At 58.1% G+C, this 15,819-nt stretch overlaps 1 protein-coding gene across 1 annotated transcript; it reads left to right on the forward strand.

The window, feature by feature from the left end:
• The first annotated feature begins 2,202 nt into the window (after positions 1-2,202).
• On the forward strand, positions 2,203-14,731 carry STK35 (serine/threonine kinase 35). The gene is made up of 3 exons (XM_062628297.1): positions 2,203-3,059; positions 8,147-8,894; positions 13,444-14,731. Exons 1-2 carry the CDS (start codon positions 2,471-2,473, stop codon positions 8,857-8,859), a joined length of 1,302 nt encoding a protein of 433 aa, XP_062484281.1. The 5' UTR covers positions 2,203-2,470; the 3' UTR covers positions 8,860-8,894; positions 13,444-14,731.
• The last annotated feature ends 1,088 nt before the right edge of the window (positions 14,732-15,819 follow it).

Consider the following 15,819-nt stretch of genomic DNA (forward strand, 5'->3'; position numbering starts at 1 on the left):
ACAGGCATGGGAGAGAACTTGTTTGTGATAAGGTTTCTTCCTGATCACAATATTCCTCATCAAGGCTGATTCCCTTTGCTCCAGGGGGAGGTTGAACGACTCCTGTCCCTGGAGCAGAGCCGGTTTATTTTCTATGTGTGCCAGAGTTGGGCTGGGCTGGGCGAGGGGGTCCTCACTGGGGCTGGTTGGGGTCCAGGCCGCCGTGGGGGGGGGAATAACGGGGTCCTTTGGGAATGGAGCTGGGAGCGAGCCCACCCACCAGCAAGTTTAATTAATACTCATCTGTCGCTTCCTAATGGGAAAGTGTCTGTGAGTCACACTGACATTTCCCTGGGACAATGGGAATTAAGCACCTGGGTAAGAGAAACATGAGCACTAATAGGAAAGTTAAGTTTTCATAAGTACATGAGTGAGGAGCGGGCTCGGCGAGGAGGGGGACGAGAGCAAGTGGGAGGTAATGGCACCAACGTCACAGAGCGCTGCCACTCTGCCCGACACCCCCAGCACACACAGGGCCCTTCCAGGGTGCCCCCTTCCCATCCTGGGATGGGGAAAACCATCCCTGCAGGCAGGATGCTGCTGGGGGGAGCGTTTGAAGGCGGCCGCTCCGCTGTGGCTCCTATTGAGCTTTATCCTATTGAGTGGGACAGGGATTTTCCAGAAGCTCCTAAATGCTCGTTCTCCCTCCAGGCCCTCAATCAAGGCCAGGATGCCATGGCAGGGCAGGGAAGCAGCAGTTTTGCAGGCAGATGCAGGCAAGGGATGCCTGGGGCTGCTGCAGAGTAAGATGCATTTTGTGGGCTGCAAGAGACCCCGGTAGCTCCATGGGGAGAACTGTGGGGATGAGCTGAGCTTGGAGGACGCTCCCAAACTCCCTTCGGAGTCATTCACTCTGATTGATCACAGCACCCCCCGATGAACCTGATCTGGAGGCAGATGCCGGGCGGGCAGGGGGTGGTCACTGCTGCAGTGTGGGGACCAGGACCAGGACCCGGTCCAGCCCCTGCCTGCATCACACCGCTGTGGCTCGAGGTCACTGCGCAGCCCAGGCAGGCACATGGAGACCCTCCTGCATGGGCAAAGAGGCACAAGTGGCCACTCGATGCGGCACAAAGAGGGGAGCCCGCGGAACAGAGCGAGTCACGGCGCTGCCATCACCCCCCACCGGGAGCGCTGGGCTGCGGAACGGCCCCCGCATCCCGCGGCCTTGAGGTGAAGCGGCTCCATTTAAAAGCAAATTGAGTTCAAAGCACTTGCGGGAGCTGCAGCCTGAGCCGCAGAGGGTCAGCTCTGACGTGGGGCCATCACCTGCCCTGTACAGCAGTGCTGGTGGCTCGCGGGGTCTCCATCCTCCCTGGGGGACGGACCACTGCGATGCAGCCCGGAGCTGCTGCGTGATGGCAGCGGCACAAGCCTCGGGAGTGAGTCAAAATCCAGGCTCCTCCGTAAACCGGCTCCGCAGATGCTCTCCTTGACCATCCCTGCCTGCTGCTAACGTCACCCGTGCCGGGGGCTGGGAAAGGCGGGGAGAAGCGGCTGGAAAATGACTTCTCATGGGGTTTGATGCCCCTTTCTTCCCCCCGAATCCATCCCGCCCCAGCAGCACGAAGCCCAGCAGCCCGGTGGCAGGATTAGACCCATCCACAGTGCCTGGGGTGGATGGATGCTCATGAAGTCCGCAGCCGGGGGATGAAGAGCAGTTTGGGGACAGTGTGCAGGACACGGACGCCTGTGCGGGGACAAGGCCACCCCACACCTCCTGCCCGAGGGAGCAACACGTCCAAACCGGCCCCACAGCAGCCGGGACTTGAGTCCCGGGGGTCACACGGGGCTCCCATGGGGAGGGGACCTCGCTGCAGCCCCAGGGCTCCCACCCGCGCTGCAGCCGCCGTGTCCCGGTTTTGGCCATCGGTGCGGTCCCCATCCCACGGGCACCCGGGGATCAGCTGGAACCCCCGCGGGGAGCCCCGGGACTGGGGGGGGTCTCAAACCGACCCCAAGCCCCGCTCCGATCTCCCGGTCCCGGCCATCACCGCCCATTCCCGGTGCACCGGTGGGGGGGGCGGGTCACCCCCCTCCGTTACATAAGGGTTACGTCAGGGCGCCCCGCCCCTCCCGGTCACACGGCCCCCGGCCCGGAGCCCTCCGCCGCGGCCCAGGTGAGCACCGTGGGCTGGGCCCGGCGGGGCAGGGCCGGGGTGGGGACACCGGGCCCGGGGCGGTGGCACCGGGTGCCCGCCCCGATGCCCGGCCTGTTTACACCGGGGCGGCGCGTACCACAACGGCGGGGGGACAAGGCGGGTGGCAGCCGCGCTGAGCCCCCGCCGCGCTGAGCCGCCTTGGCAGCGCGGCGCCCCCGTTACCGAGCACGGGGTTGGGGGTACCGGGTTCCCACCACCGAGCCCCATCCCGCTGCCGGCTGGGTTCCGCTTCCTGGCTCCGTGCCCGCTCTCCCCCCCTCGCCGCCGCGATGGTTCGTCCCGCGCCGCCGCGATTGGCCGAGCGCTTAAAGGGGCAGGCAGCGCGCGCTTTTCCGCCCTCGCCGGCGCGGCGCATCCCGGTGCGCGGGGCGGGGGGGGCGGCGGCGGCGGGCGCGCGGCCCCCCCTCGGCGGCGCCATGGAGGCGGCGGATGGCGGCCGCCGCGGGACACAAAAGGCGGCGAGGCGGCGGCGGCGGAGAGCGCCTCAGCGGGGCCCTATGGCGGCGGCGGCGGCGGCAGCGCCGGGGCCCGGCCCGGTTGGCGGCGGTGGCGGCGGCGGAGCTCCGCGGTACAGCCTGCTGGCCGAGATCGGCCGCGGGGCCTACGGCGTGGTGTACGAGGCGGTGTCGGGCCGCAGCGGCGCCCGGTTGGCGGTGAAACGGATCCGTTGCGACGCTCCCGAGAACGTGGAGCTGGCGCTGGCCGAGTTCTGGGCCCTGACGAGCCTCCGGCGGCAGCACCCCAACGTGGTGCGCTTCGAGGAGTGCGTCCTGCAGCGGCACGGCCTGGGGCAGCGCATGAGCCACGGCAACAAGCGCAGCCAGCTCTACCTGCGCCTCGTGGAGACCTCCCTCAAAGGTACCCGACCCCCCTTCCCACCCCCGTTACCCGCACCGGGCTCTGTGCTCACAGGGGGTGACCGGTGGGACACCCCCAGCCTCGCTCCTCAACACCACCCCCTTGTTCAGCCCCGTCCTTGGGGGCCCCCAACACCCTCCCTTCCACCTTAACTCACTGTTTCTCCTGTGGAACACCCCATGGCTCCTCTGTCCTGCTCCTTGCCAGCCCTGCTGTCCCTCTGCCCCAGCCACGCTCCCATCACCTGCCCCTGTTCTGTCCCTGTGCTGCCCCAGCACCCCCCTTTTTTGCTGCCACCCACCCCAAGGACCCCTGTGGGACCCCCACACAGCATCCCTTGTGCTGGGCCCTGCTCTGTGCTGCGCCCTTGGGCTCTGCCTGTGCGTCCTGTCCCCTTTCTCCCCTTCCTTTCCATGCTGCGCCCAGGGACACCTCTCTTGACGCCCTCACCCTGTTCTTTAGCAGCCCTGTGGGCTCTCTCCTTTCGCCCTGCATCTCTGCAGCACCCCATCCCTGACCCCCTCCTCCTGAGGGACCCTGTTGTCACTTCCAGGCTTGGACCCAGCCCTGGGGAGCATCCCCGTGTGCTCACCTCAGCCCTTCCTTGCATCCCTGCCATTACTTACCCCCTTCTCCTGTACACCACTTCTCCTGAGGCTCTGCGCCACAGCCACGCAGCCCCTGACCTGCGCCACAGCACACACACGCATCCCTTGGGGACCTTCACTGGTCTCTGTCCTGGTCACACCAAGGGGACATCCCTCCTGTCTCTGCCTGACCCACAGTCCTGTCTGCTCTGAGCCCCCCTGGCCTGCAGCCGTTCGGTGCCCTGGTTGCTCCCTCGAGCTCTTAAACGTTTGGGACCATTCTTTGTGTTCTCCTGGCTCCCCCTGTGCTGGCTCCGTGGGTTCAGCCCAGGAAGCACCAGTGCCCATAGCCTGGGCTGACACCCCCATCTTCCCCTGGGGTCCCTCAGTAGCATCACGGGGCTCTCAGGGGTCACCTTCTTCTCTCACAGCCGATAACTGTGATGGTGACATCTCTGAAATGCTCCCTCCCATCCTCTGCTGCTTGTCAGACCCAGCTCTTGCCCATGTGGTAAAGACGTGGAAAAGTACAGCACCCCTGTCTGCTCAATGCCTCTGTGCCCCCCAGCTTCCAGAGCCAGCTCACCCCACAGCCTCCATCCCCAGACTTGTGTGCCAGGACTCCCATATGCTCCTTGAGGAGCTCGATCTCCCCATACTCCCTGGTATAGGCAGTCTCCAGACTCTGCACCACGCAGACTTCACACAGGGCTGCCAAGACCCCCATCCTCTGAGCAACCCTCAGGGTCTCAGACTGCCCCTGCCTCTCCTGTCCCCTCTGCACTCCTGGGAGAGCATGTCTGGACCTGCCTGGCTCTCCACCGTGTGGACCTCATCCTGCTCTCCCCCCGCATTCCACACACACCACCCACGGGAGGCTCCCCAAGGGCACTGTCCTGATTTCTGCATAGCCTGGGTGCTTCCTTGGTGTGCTCTCACAGGCACAGCTCCCTAGAGGGGAGCCAGCTCTTCCCTTTGGCTGTGTCCAGCTGTAGGAAGTCATGTTCTGCCTGCAGATACAAGGTTTCTGGCTCCCTTTGTCCTCTTCACACCCCATGAAGGGGCTTGGGGAAAGCTCCTGGGTACCTATAGGTCCCCCATCTCTAGGCAGGGAGAGAACCCCCTGACTTCCCTTGCCATTTGCTGCCCCGGTTCTGCTCCAGCCCTCTGAAGAGAGGAGCGGAGCTGAGCTCTCCATCCCCAAGGCTGGAGAGCAGCAGTTGCACTCCCCAGACCAGGATGTGTCCTCCCCTCCGGGTGCCCTGTGGGCTGCGTTGGGCTCGGGCAGAGGTTCTGCTCGCTGCCTTCCTTTGGGTCTGATAGAGCGCTGATAAGGCTTTTCAGAGCAAAAGCTGGGGCCAGAGGAGCCTGCAGGTCTGCTGTGTCCCTCCCCATGTGCAGCAGCAGGGCTTTGCTGGGCTGTGCCGCCGTGCTGCTCGGCACGACCGCAGCGGGGCTATTTACGGGCCAGCACAGATGCTGTGCCAACGTGCCGGGGCTCAGGGCACGGCAGGGATTAATCAGCCTTGCTGCATCAGGAGCACCGCTGCCGGGGTACCGGGCACTGTTGGGGCTCAGCTACAGCAGAGCCCAACCCCTCATTGTTTTAATGAGATGGGGAATGAAGAACTTAAGGGCAGAGTGTAGAGAGGAAGCTGGAAGCCTGGGATGAGCCTGAGGAGAGGCGCATCCCTGAGCAACGTGCTTGGTGCCATGATCCACGTGTACCTTCAGGGCTGTGCATGGCCATGTGGCTGCCCCATCGCTGGCAGTGTTCAAGGCCAGGCTGGACACAGGGGGCTTGGAGCAAGCTGCTCTAGTGGAAGGGGTCCCTGCCCATGGAAGGGGGTCGCAACTGGATGAGCTTTAAGGTCCTTTCCAACACGAACCAGGCTGGGATGATTTCTCTGTGCTCCTCTTGTTCCTAACTCATAGCACCCAGGCTTTGTGCTGCCAGCTCCCACCTCTCTGGTGCAGCCTCTTTGCACAGAGGGAGTCCACGGTTACCTGTGGGGAGTGGGATGCTGGGTCTGCTGTCATTACACTCTTTTCTATCGTGATACTAAGCAAATTAGAAGCTGTTAACAAGCTCCCAGGGTAGGGGGTGGGAGGCCTGCTGTGAGGATGGAGAGCTTGGTGAGTGCTGTTCTGTTTGGGCAGGGGATGCTCTCTTTGTGATGGAGAACAGCTCTGGCCTGTCTGCCTCTCTTCAGCTCTTGGCTGCTTGACATCAGTTTGCAAACATCTCATCTTTAGGAAGCGCCTTGCCAGCTCTTTATGTTTCAAGCTGTTTGTTTTGAAGGTAGGAAGATGATTTAACAACTCAAACGCTTTCTGATTATAGAAAGAAAATGAGGAAATATTACTGTTGGCTGCAGCCCCTGTGAGCAGCGCTCCACCCAGAGTGAAGAGCACGGGGCTTGCAGCTACTGCTGGGTCAGCAGCATCCTCCCTCTGCTTGCTGAGGCTCAGGGGCCAAGTTTCACATCAGAACCTTTGTTAGGCTAAGAGCAAACCTTGAGCCGTGTGAATGCTCTCACCCTCCCACTTAATGGAGGTGGCTGGCTATGTGTGATGGGCCATGGGGCTTGCTGTGCCCATCATGGTGTGGTTCCTGGCTGAGAAGGCCCAAACCCTTCTGCTCCCCATGTTGGGGCTGTGTGGATGTGGAGAGGAGCAGGAAAGCAAAGCTCTGTGCCCTGCTGGATGTCACTGGGGTTTAGCAAAGCCGAGTGGTGTGAGCTGGGGCTGTCCTGGCTCTGGGGGCCGAGCAGCCTCTGCTTCAGTTTCCATGCTGTCATACTGGCCTTGCCAAAGGGGGTGGCTCACACCAGAGAAGCTGCTTTTCCTGGGCAGTGTTTTGGCCTCCAGAGCCAATCTGTCCTGGGCTGCTCCCGCTTGGCCCTTGGGTTCATGTGCTGAGCCCCCCTCCAGCACTTTAGGGGGCTCATTTAGCGCGCTCAGTGCTTTGTGCTTCCAGCCTGTTCGTGCTCCCTCCCAACATCCAGACCTAGAAGATTGCTGAGGGCGGGAGGTTCAGCCAAATCTTGCTGTTGTTCAGACTTCCATTTCCATAGCAGTAGCCATGGATACAGACTGTTTGTGCAAATAACCAATATTCCCACCCACAGCAATCGCTGGCCATCCCAGGGCTCGGTGTTCATCAGAGCCCTTGGCTTTACCTGCTCCTGGAAGTTCCTGCTTTTCCCAGATGCTCTCTAGGGCTTTGCTAAAACAAAACCCAACGTTGTCAAACGGGTGGAGTTACTGAAGTGCTTTCAGAACACTCGGGTTCCTCTGCGTGACCTGCACTGTGGCAGAGGCAAGTGGTGGCCTCCAGCTTCCCTCCCTTGCGGTGTCTGAGGGTGGAACAAACCCTGGTTCCTAGAGCCCTGGTTGTGTGGGCAGGCTCTGCCTGTCCTCTCAGTGCTCTGGGCAGGTAAACAGGGGTCTGGAAGCGGGGTTTGCATCCTGGCATCAGCTGATGGGGCTGGGTCTGCCACTGGTATTCCCTAGGGCAGCCTCGTGAGCACAGTGCCAGGTTGTCCTGGGGAATACCAGTGGCAGACCCAGCCCCATCAGCTGATGTGATGCTATTGCATTTCTCTCTGTGTCTAGTTACGCGCCAGAGTGTTTTGCCTTGGCAGGGGGCTTGTGGAGTAGGATGCGTTGGACCCGAGATGCTCTGAGCTTAAAGAGCTCAATGGGATGTCTAATGAAGGAAGAAGCTGCTTGGGGGGTAACATTGAGCACAGCAAGTTACATCCATAAGTGTGGCTGAGTGCACCCAGCAAACCTTGTTTACTGCTTGGGCCTCCAGTTTCCTCTCTTGAAAGATTTGTTGGCACTATTAAGAGCTGTATGAAGTGTTTCTGAGCACAAACACAGCGCTTAAACACACAAGTTTAGTCTGAGAAGTGCCAGCTTTGACACTGGGGTGTCTGTTCTTAGCCAGGCTGGACTGGCACGGCGTTAAGCCATGTATTTACTCACAGTGACACTAGGAAGGTATAAGCCAGTTTTGCCTCCTGCAGCAGAGCTCAGGTGGGAGAGGTTTTGTTCACATAGAACTGATTTTTTTTCCTATGGACTTGCTGCTGTTTTGTGCCGTTGGTCTCTGCTGCTTTGGCTCTCAGAGCCCAGGGAGAATTGCTCTATGGCAGCACAGGAGAATAACCCTCTGGTTCAAGTTCCCTGCAAGCATCTGAGAAGATCCGTGCTTGATCTCACTCACATGTGTGTGCATTGCGTGGAGCAGGTCCCTGATGCAGTGGGCTCAGGTAAAGGTCATGCTGGTGCATGGCACTCCATGGAAACCTAGAGCCTTTGAAGCCACAGCAGTGCCACTGTCACTGCTGGTACCTGCAAGGGCAGTAGATCCCGGTCATGTTCCTAGCGCCCTTACTGTCCACATAAACCAGATCCATTCCTTGCCCATGCTGTTAGCGTGGACATTGTGCAGTGCCTGATAAACTCATGCTTGCTCTTGTCCTTTTTCAGGTGAGAGGATCCTGGGCTATGCAGAGGAACCTTGCTACCTGTGGTTCGTCATGGAGTTCTGTGAAGGAGGAGACCTCAACCAGTACGTGCTCTCACGAAGACCTGACCCAGCCACAAACAAGAGCTTCATGCTGCAGCTGACCAGTGCCATTGCCTTCCTGCACAAGAACCACATTGTCCACCGGGACCTGAAGCCAGACAACATCCTGATAACAGAGAAGTCTGGAACCCCTGTCCTCAAAGTGGCCGACTTCGGGCTGAGCAAGGTCTGCGCTGGCCTCACTGCTCGGGGCAAGGAGGGGGGGCACGGGAACAGGAATGTGAATGTCAACAAGTACTGGCTGTCCTCGGCTTGTGGCTCTGATTTCTACATGGCCCCCGAGGTCTGGGAGGGACACTACACTGCCAAGGCTGACATCTTCGCTCTGGGCATCATCATCTGGGCCATGATTGAGAGGATCACTTTCATTGACGCGGAGACCAAGAAGGAGCTGCTGGGGACCTACATCAAGCAGGGGACTGAGATTGTGCCTGTTGGGGAAGCGCTGCTAGAAAACCCAAAGATGGAGCTGCACATCCCTCAGAAACGCAGGACTTCCATGTCTGAGGGGATCAAGCAGCTCTTGAAAGACATGTTGGCTGCTAACCCGCAGGATCGACCTGATGCCTTTGAGCTTGAAACCAGGATGGACCAGGTTACATGTGCTGCTTAAATTCAGGGCAGGGCACTGCTGTGCTTTGCAGCTGGGTAAGTGATCCTCAGTTTTTGTGTTCTGTCCCCTGTACCAGCCCGACAATGTACTTTGTAGTGACACAAAGGAGGCTTTTATGTTCCCGGAGCTATTTCTATAGTGACTCATCAGAGCACTGCTGCTGAGGTTTTTTTCCACCTATTCTACTGCAAAAATAAAGTCGAGGTGGGAAACAGAATTAACAGCTACGTGTCCCACTGCTGCCCAAAGGACCAGCAGAGCAGGCAGGGCCGGGCAGGCATCCTGCTCCTCCGAGGTCCCGCTGGTGCATGGCAGAGGGATCTGCACTCACCTTTGGGTACTTCCATCTCTCCCAGGGGCAGGGAAGGAGCTGCCAGTTCTGCCTCCTCTGCTATGTGGAGCGTAGCATCTAATTTCTAGGCCTGTGTCTGCTTACAAATCAGCTGTGCTCAGCCTGAGCTCAGCTCTGTTCAAGCAGAGTCCCCTCCCTTCTCGCCCCAGCTTGGTTTCTAAGTAGTCCCAAACTCAGGGGTCCTGGTTCTGAGGCCTGGGTGCTCATACATGGTCTGGAAGGGACCCCAGGGACATGGGGTAGTTGGCCCTGCCATTAAGCAGTGATGCTGAAGGGCGGGGAGGTGTTGCCTGCATGGCAAAGCAGTGTGTAAACAGGAGCTGTTACTAGGGATTGTCCTGGCCCAACACTTCAATTGAAGTGACAAAAGACTGATTACAGGGGGTGAGGTCTTCCCAGCCTGGTTCTTTCTCAAGCTGCTGCAGAGCTGCCTGAGCATTGCTGGTCACAGGAGACCTCTGAATGCCTGCCTGTGTCGTGTGCTGGTGCTGCAGCTCCGGCTCCCAGCCCTGCCCTCACCCCAAAACCACCCAGAACCTGCTGGACCAGAGCAGACCACAGGTACAGGAGAGCACAGAGGGACAAGCAGGCTGGCCCATGCCCAAGAGTGAGCCTCCAGCAGCAGGAATGTGGGGGCATTTGGGCAGGTGTTGCTAAAAAAGCCTCATTGCTGCCCACCTGAGAGCTCCTGAGCTTATGTAAAGCAATGTCCTGCCCATCCCCTGCGTGTGTGTGTGTGTTCCCAGATAAGCTTTGTGCTGTGTGCAGAGCAATAGGGATACAGAAATGGAAAGGCCCAGGGGTGGGTCTAGTGCTGTCACTGCTGCTTTGTCCAAACTGGCCCACAGACCATCCCTGTTATAAAATATTTCATTATAAAATGGAATATTTAAGGCCCTGAAGATCTCCAGCCAAGGAATTGATGCGACTGCTGCTGCCTGGGGCTGGTCCCAGTGCAAGTGTGGGCTGGGGAGATTAGGGTGGGGAGTGAATCCGCGGATGTAATGGGTGTGAAGAAGTCCTGGGGCAGGAGCAGGGCTCCCTTCCTTGTGCCCCAGGGCCAGGCGTGGGTCTCCTCTGCCTGCTGGCAGCAGCTCTGCTGCGTGGCTGAGGGGCTGGTTGGGCTTTGCTGTGCCCATGTGCAGTGGCTCTGTGCTGACTCGATGCTGCTCAGTTATGCAAGCAGCCCCTGCCCTGCGGGGAAGCTTCATCCTGCAGAATAGTACAGGCAGGGATGACAAACACCGAGGGACAGTCCTACCCTGGGGCTGTTTGCTTAAAACCCAGCTGCCTTCTGCAGCACACCCCCCCTCTATCTGCAGCCAGAGCCAGCCCTGAGTCTGCACTGAGCACACAGTCCATGACGCAGCTGCAGCAGGGATGGATGCACTTGCATAACAGTGTGCCCAGATAGGAGCCCAGCAGCAGCCATCTGCTCTCTGCACACCCAGAACGTTCCTCTGCCTTCTTTCTGGGGTGGCAGAATGTTCGGTGTGCTTCCTATAGGGTTTTCCTAATGCATTGTGTAGTTGTGCATCCAAATCAGCTGACCTCTGGCTGTTATTAAAGGCAGATCTTAAATTGGAAACCTGCTTGAGTGGCTTAAAATGGGATTTAGAGCAGGGCCTGGATTCTGCTCCCAGGTACTTTAAGTTGGCCAAGAAACTCATGTAACCTAACTTGATTGTGGCACTGGCACGTAGCTTATGATGCTGCTGGGTCATGCAGTGGGTCATGTTCTTAGGACAGCTTCAGGCCCTGCTCAGCCTCGGTTTATGCCATAACCTGGAAAGCTGTACCCCTCCCTGGGCCAGGCAATAGGAATTCTGGTTGTTCTTTGGTGTGTCACCGACCTCTTCTGATTTTGCTTCGTGTCCCAGCAGCTTTGCCTTTAGCTCTGCTATGGATGCTGCACGCAAGCCCGTCAGCAGGCTCTGTGCTCTGGTACCCTTCCAAAAACACAGGTGTGGGGTGTCAGTTCTCAGCCAGGGAAGTGTTTCTGGCTTGGTTTCTGCTGGAGATGAACCTGTTATCTCCTCTTATCTCCTTGTTCCCCTTCCCAGCTCTGGTCCAGTAGAGGTGAGCAGCATTTCCCTAGGCAAAATGAAGTTGTTCTCTTCATTTGCACACCGTGCTGAAGGCTGTTCCCAAAGGCGTGCCAAAGGACAAAAAAGCCTGTCTAATACAATAAGGCAGTGGCTGTATTGGGCTGATAATGGTCTCCTGGTGGCTGTGGGATGGCCCAACTCTGTGACTGCCCCCCACTCTAAGGAGTATTTCACCCCCTTCTCGTCCTTTGGAGAAGGCTGGGGCTGTTTTCCTCTCTCCTTTCCTGCAATGTGAGCATCTTTGTGTGTCTTTTTGGTAGCTGCCCTCTTGAGTTCCCCTGGCTAGATTGGGCCCTCCCATGGGTGCTGCTTCAGTGGGACCCTCTGATGCTGTGGGGCTGTGCAGGGTGTATTGGACAAGCCTGAGTTGTGAAAGTGCTGGGTTACCTCTCCCTCCCCTGTGCTGAGCCCTCTGCTACCACGCAGACCTCCCTGCCACCTCCCATCCCTGCCATGCCCCACGCATTGGTGTCATCCTCATCCGCATTGGTGCTGGGTGAAGACCCCACAGGCTGCTGCTGCTTCATATCCTGCTGCTGCTGAATGAACATTCGAGCTGATTAAGAACTCTAAATGGCATCAGCGGAGGGATCGAAAGCTCTCGAGCCAGCCCCTGAAGCAACGTGCGTCAGTGGGGTGAGCTGTCCTGCCTCAGAGCTGCCAGTGCTGCTCCTCAGAGTGCTCCCAGGAAGCACAAGTGGAAGCATGGCCCTGTTTGCCAATGGAGCTGTACCCCTGGAGAAATCTTTCCTTGGACAAGGTTCCTCCCGACCCGCTGTCCTGGTGCCTCTCGGATCTTCTCAGAGAGGCTTCTTCCTGCCTGCAGCCTGCAAAGGCAGCATCTCCTGGTTAACCTCTGCTGAGCAGCACCGTGCCTGTGGCCCTGGCTCCTGCTGTGAGCAGAGAGGCAGCCTCTCCCTTCAGAAATGAGGTCCTCAGGCCTGGATTCCTTCAGTGACATTCCCGAGGGCAAAGGGATTTGAGCAGTTTGCTGGGCAGTGGCAGTTCTTCAGCACGTCCGCTCTGTTTGGTGTCTCTGCAGAGCCCCTTGCCTGCTCCTGGTGGCAAAGGACCTGCTCCTGCAAAAGGGGGGGCTAAATTCAGCCCCCATCTTCCTGTTTTCCATGTAACTGAGCTTAGGTCTGGGGGAAAATGGAACTCCTGTTAGCTCAGGAGCTCCCTCCATCAGGTGGGTCCCAAACCACCCCTTGATGCTCCCTGGCCTCAGCTCTGCTGGTCCATCCTCTGATGGCTGTGACACCCTGAATGATGCATTTCCAGCACAGGAGTGACATTTGGGCACGTGTTCCTCTCCTGGCTCCAGCCCTGCTGCTGGCTGGGATGTCACAGGGAATTTGCTGGGCTGCAGGCGATGCGGGTGGAAAATGCTACTGGGTTATGTGCGGGGTTGGGGTGTTTCTGCATCCCTGATTTGGAGGACGGGAGCCTGCAGCGCCAGGGCTGTGGGTGCTACATGGCCAGGGGGGATGCTGTGTGCTGGGGCTTTGACCAGAGCAAAGACCTGCCTGTTCTTCCCTAAAATCCCCGGCACTCAGCATCCTCTTGGGCTGGTACAGCCCATCCTGCTCCTCTTTCCATTGCACAGAAGTGGATTTTCACCTCCTCTTGCAGAGCCACTTGAGCAGCCGAGCTGCTGCTGCTGCACAGGGTGAGCAGTGCAGGGTGTCCCTGTTGGCACAGCTTGTTCCACCTCCCTGTGAAGGACCTGGTGCTGGCATCACGTGGAACCTCAAGGCTGTCACATTCGTCCTTGTTCCAGCAGGGCTGTCACTGCTGTGAATCCCATGGGATGAGGCTGCCTCCAGCACCAATCTGGTTACCTTTGCACCTTCCACCCCGTGCAGTTGGTGTGGGCAGTGCTGTTTAGGGGCTGGGTAATGAGAAGCTGTGCGCTCACTTTGAGTCCTCCCAGACCCTCAGGATGCTTTGATTAAGGCTTGGGAGTGAAAGGAGAGGTGCAGGGAGCGCATGGGATGAGCAATGCTGATGCAGTCTGAGTTGGTGGCAGGGGGAGGGCTGGCAGGGCACTGGCACAGTGCAGTAACTGGCACAAACCCACTGACATACCTGACCCCTCTTTCTCCTCTCTTGCTTTCCTTGCAGGTTTATTTACCAGGGACCCATGATCTCCATTATTTACGTGCAAGGAGGGAAGCTGAAGCTAAGGGACGATGAGGATGATGATGATGATGATACAGAAGATCTCTGGTGTGCAGGATCTCTGGCAATGTGAAATCTTTGGGTGTTACTTTCTGTTGGGATGGGGTGTTCTGGGGGCACAGGAGGGGGCTGCAGGGGCCTATGGAAGAGCAGCAGCCATGCTCATGAGACTTAAACACAATCTAGGGAGCAGAGCTGCCCTTGCCCAGCCCTCCCCTGTCCCCTGTGTTGCCATTTGACTCTGTGGATGTTTCGAGACAAGATCTGGTTCCATAAGGAGGTGGGAATCAGCCTCCAGGCACCAGCTCTGGGTCTGGCTGGGCACAGCTTTGGGTTTGAAGCTGTTGCTTCTGCGGAGGGGAAACGGGAGCAGAGCGATTGCCAGGTCTGTACCAGCAGTGCAGTGCTTCAGAAACAGAGTCCCTGCAATCAGGTGTTACAAACAGCTAAATCATTTCATAGCCAGGCAGCTGCCGACCAGGGGGATGCTGCCCTGCTGGGAGCAGTTGACATTAGGATAGAGTAGCATAACCAGGCTGGGAAGGCATTTGGTTGTGATGGGCAGATGTTTGTTCTCCCCAAGCTGGATTTCACTCTTCATGCTTGGTACCTCACAGAGGGTGATGGGGAGCCCATAAGCATGTTTTCAGTGGACAGAAACAAAGCAGTCCACTGCCCTGATCCATTGAATGCCAACCTTCAGCTGTTAGGAACTTGGGAGACGAGGAGGTTTGGCCTAAATGGCTCAGGGCTGGATTCTAGCCTCCCATAAAACACTCTTCCCTGCTAGCTGACCATCTCCAGGAAGCAAATGCTGCTGTTTAGGTTTGGTTACGTACAGTACAGCTCAGGTAAGGAGATTGCAACCTCAGGCTGAGCAGTTAATACTCGATTTCCTTGCCTATATTTAGAGCAACACTAATATCCTGGGGCTGACCCGGTGTTGATGGTCTTTAGACTTTGCTCACTGTAAATGCAATGTAAAGCAGCACCTCTTCACCACCCCGTGGGTTCTGAACCAACTAAAGCCATTTCTCATCGGGCTAAAACACCAGGTTGGTCTGACCTGGGTGCTCAGCCAGGGCCTTGGGCAGCACAGGGTCCCTGCGAGCCCTCACCCCTGGCTGTGGGAACTGCTCCTTGCCTCTGTGCAGGCTGCAGCTTTCCTGTGCCATCACTGGATCACTGAACTGGCAGCACCTCCTTGTATCTCCTCAGTGTTACCTTGCTGACCTCAGGCGGGCTGAAGCAGGGAAAGGAGGGATGGGTTTCTCTTTCTGTCTTCCGTCTATTCCAGGACACAGAGCTAAGGCTGTCACTGCAGGAAGGCCAGGTCCCTCTTAGGAGGGTGGTCTGGAGCTTCCTGGCACCATCTGTCTGTGACTTGTGAAGGTTTGGAGAGCACAAACTCAGCACCAAGCCCCTGTTCCCACATTGCTCTTCTGGAGATGCTGCTGTGGTCTGTGGCCAGCCGCAGCCAGCCCATGTGTGTACCCATGACCAGGCTGGTCACTGGGGTGTGAGCAGTGTGGGGTTGGGCACAAGGTGCTGAGCTGCACTCTCAGGGCCTTTGCCTGCTCTCATTTCTCTCTAATGAGCAGCAGATCCCTGCAGTGGCCATGCCAAGCTCCAGAGCCCTGCATCCCCCGGGAGCGCTGGACCCACAAGCACAGTGTTAATGCCCTGAGCACTGGACCATCCTTCCTCCACCTGACAGAGCCTTTGCTCCTGACTGTTACAACTGTTAGAACTTAACCTTGGCTTGAATGGGTGCAGCAAGAGGGCTTCTTTACCCTCCCAGCCCTGCTCATGTGGCTTTCCCCGCTGGAAGAGCCCCTCGCCAGGCATTACATCCCACTTGAAGGGAGCTTCCTAGCAGGAGGTTTCCATGCGTGCAAGCCAAGCCTGAACCATGGGACATGGAAGCTGGTGAGTGAGCTGCTCACCGGGACCACTGCCTCCAGCCAGGTGCCTGTACCCTGCAGGCAGCTCCCATTTGGAAGCGGGCAGGAAGCATCCAGGCAGGCCTTGGGAGGGTCAACCCTCTTGCTCCAGCCCCTTTTCCAGGCCACCTTCAAACCACACGTCTCCACCTCAGCTTTTGCATTGCAGGTGTGTGTCTCAAGCAGCTTGATGTTAGTGAGCTAGACCGTAGTGCCTTACTTAGGATTTAGCAAACACTTCCAAGGATGAGTCCCAGGGCTGCTAGCCTTTCCAACGTGGATGTTCCCCTCGTTAGTTTGTCCTATGAAGAGCATTTTCTCCCCGATGATTTTGCTGCTGTTTGTGCTCGACTGCCCACACTGTACAGGAACCTGC

This window comes from Pezoporus occidentalis, unplaced genomic scaffold, assembly GCF_034315485.1.
Source record: "Pezoporus occidentalis ecotype Australia unplaced genomic scaffold, CSIRO_AGI_Poc_V1 ctg313, whole genome shotgun sequence".
Lineage (NCBI taxonomy): Eukaryota > Metazoa > Chordata > Aves > Psittaciformes > Psittacidae > Pezoporus > Pezoporus occidentalis.

Coding starts and splice junctions, on each gene's coding strand:
- STK35 (XM_062628297.1), top strand. CDS start 2,471: ATGGTTCGTCCCGCGCCGCCGCGATTGGCCGAGCGCTTAAAGGGGCAG. Junction 3,060..8,146: donor CGTGGAGACCTCCCTCAAAG/GTACCCGACCCC, acceptor GTCCTTTTTCAG/GTGAGAGGATCCTGGGCTAT.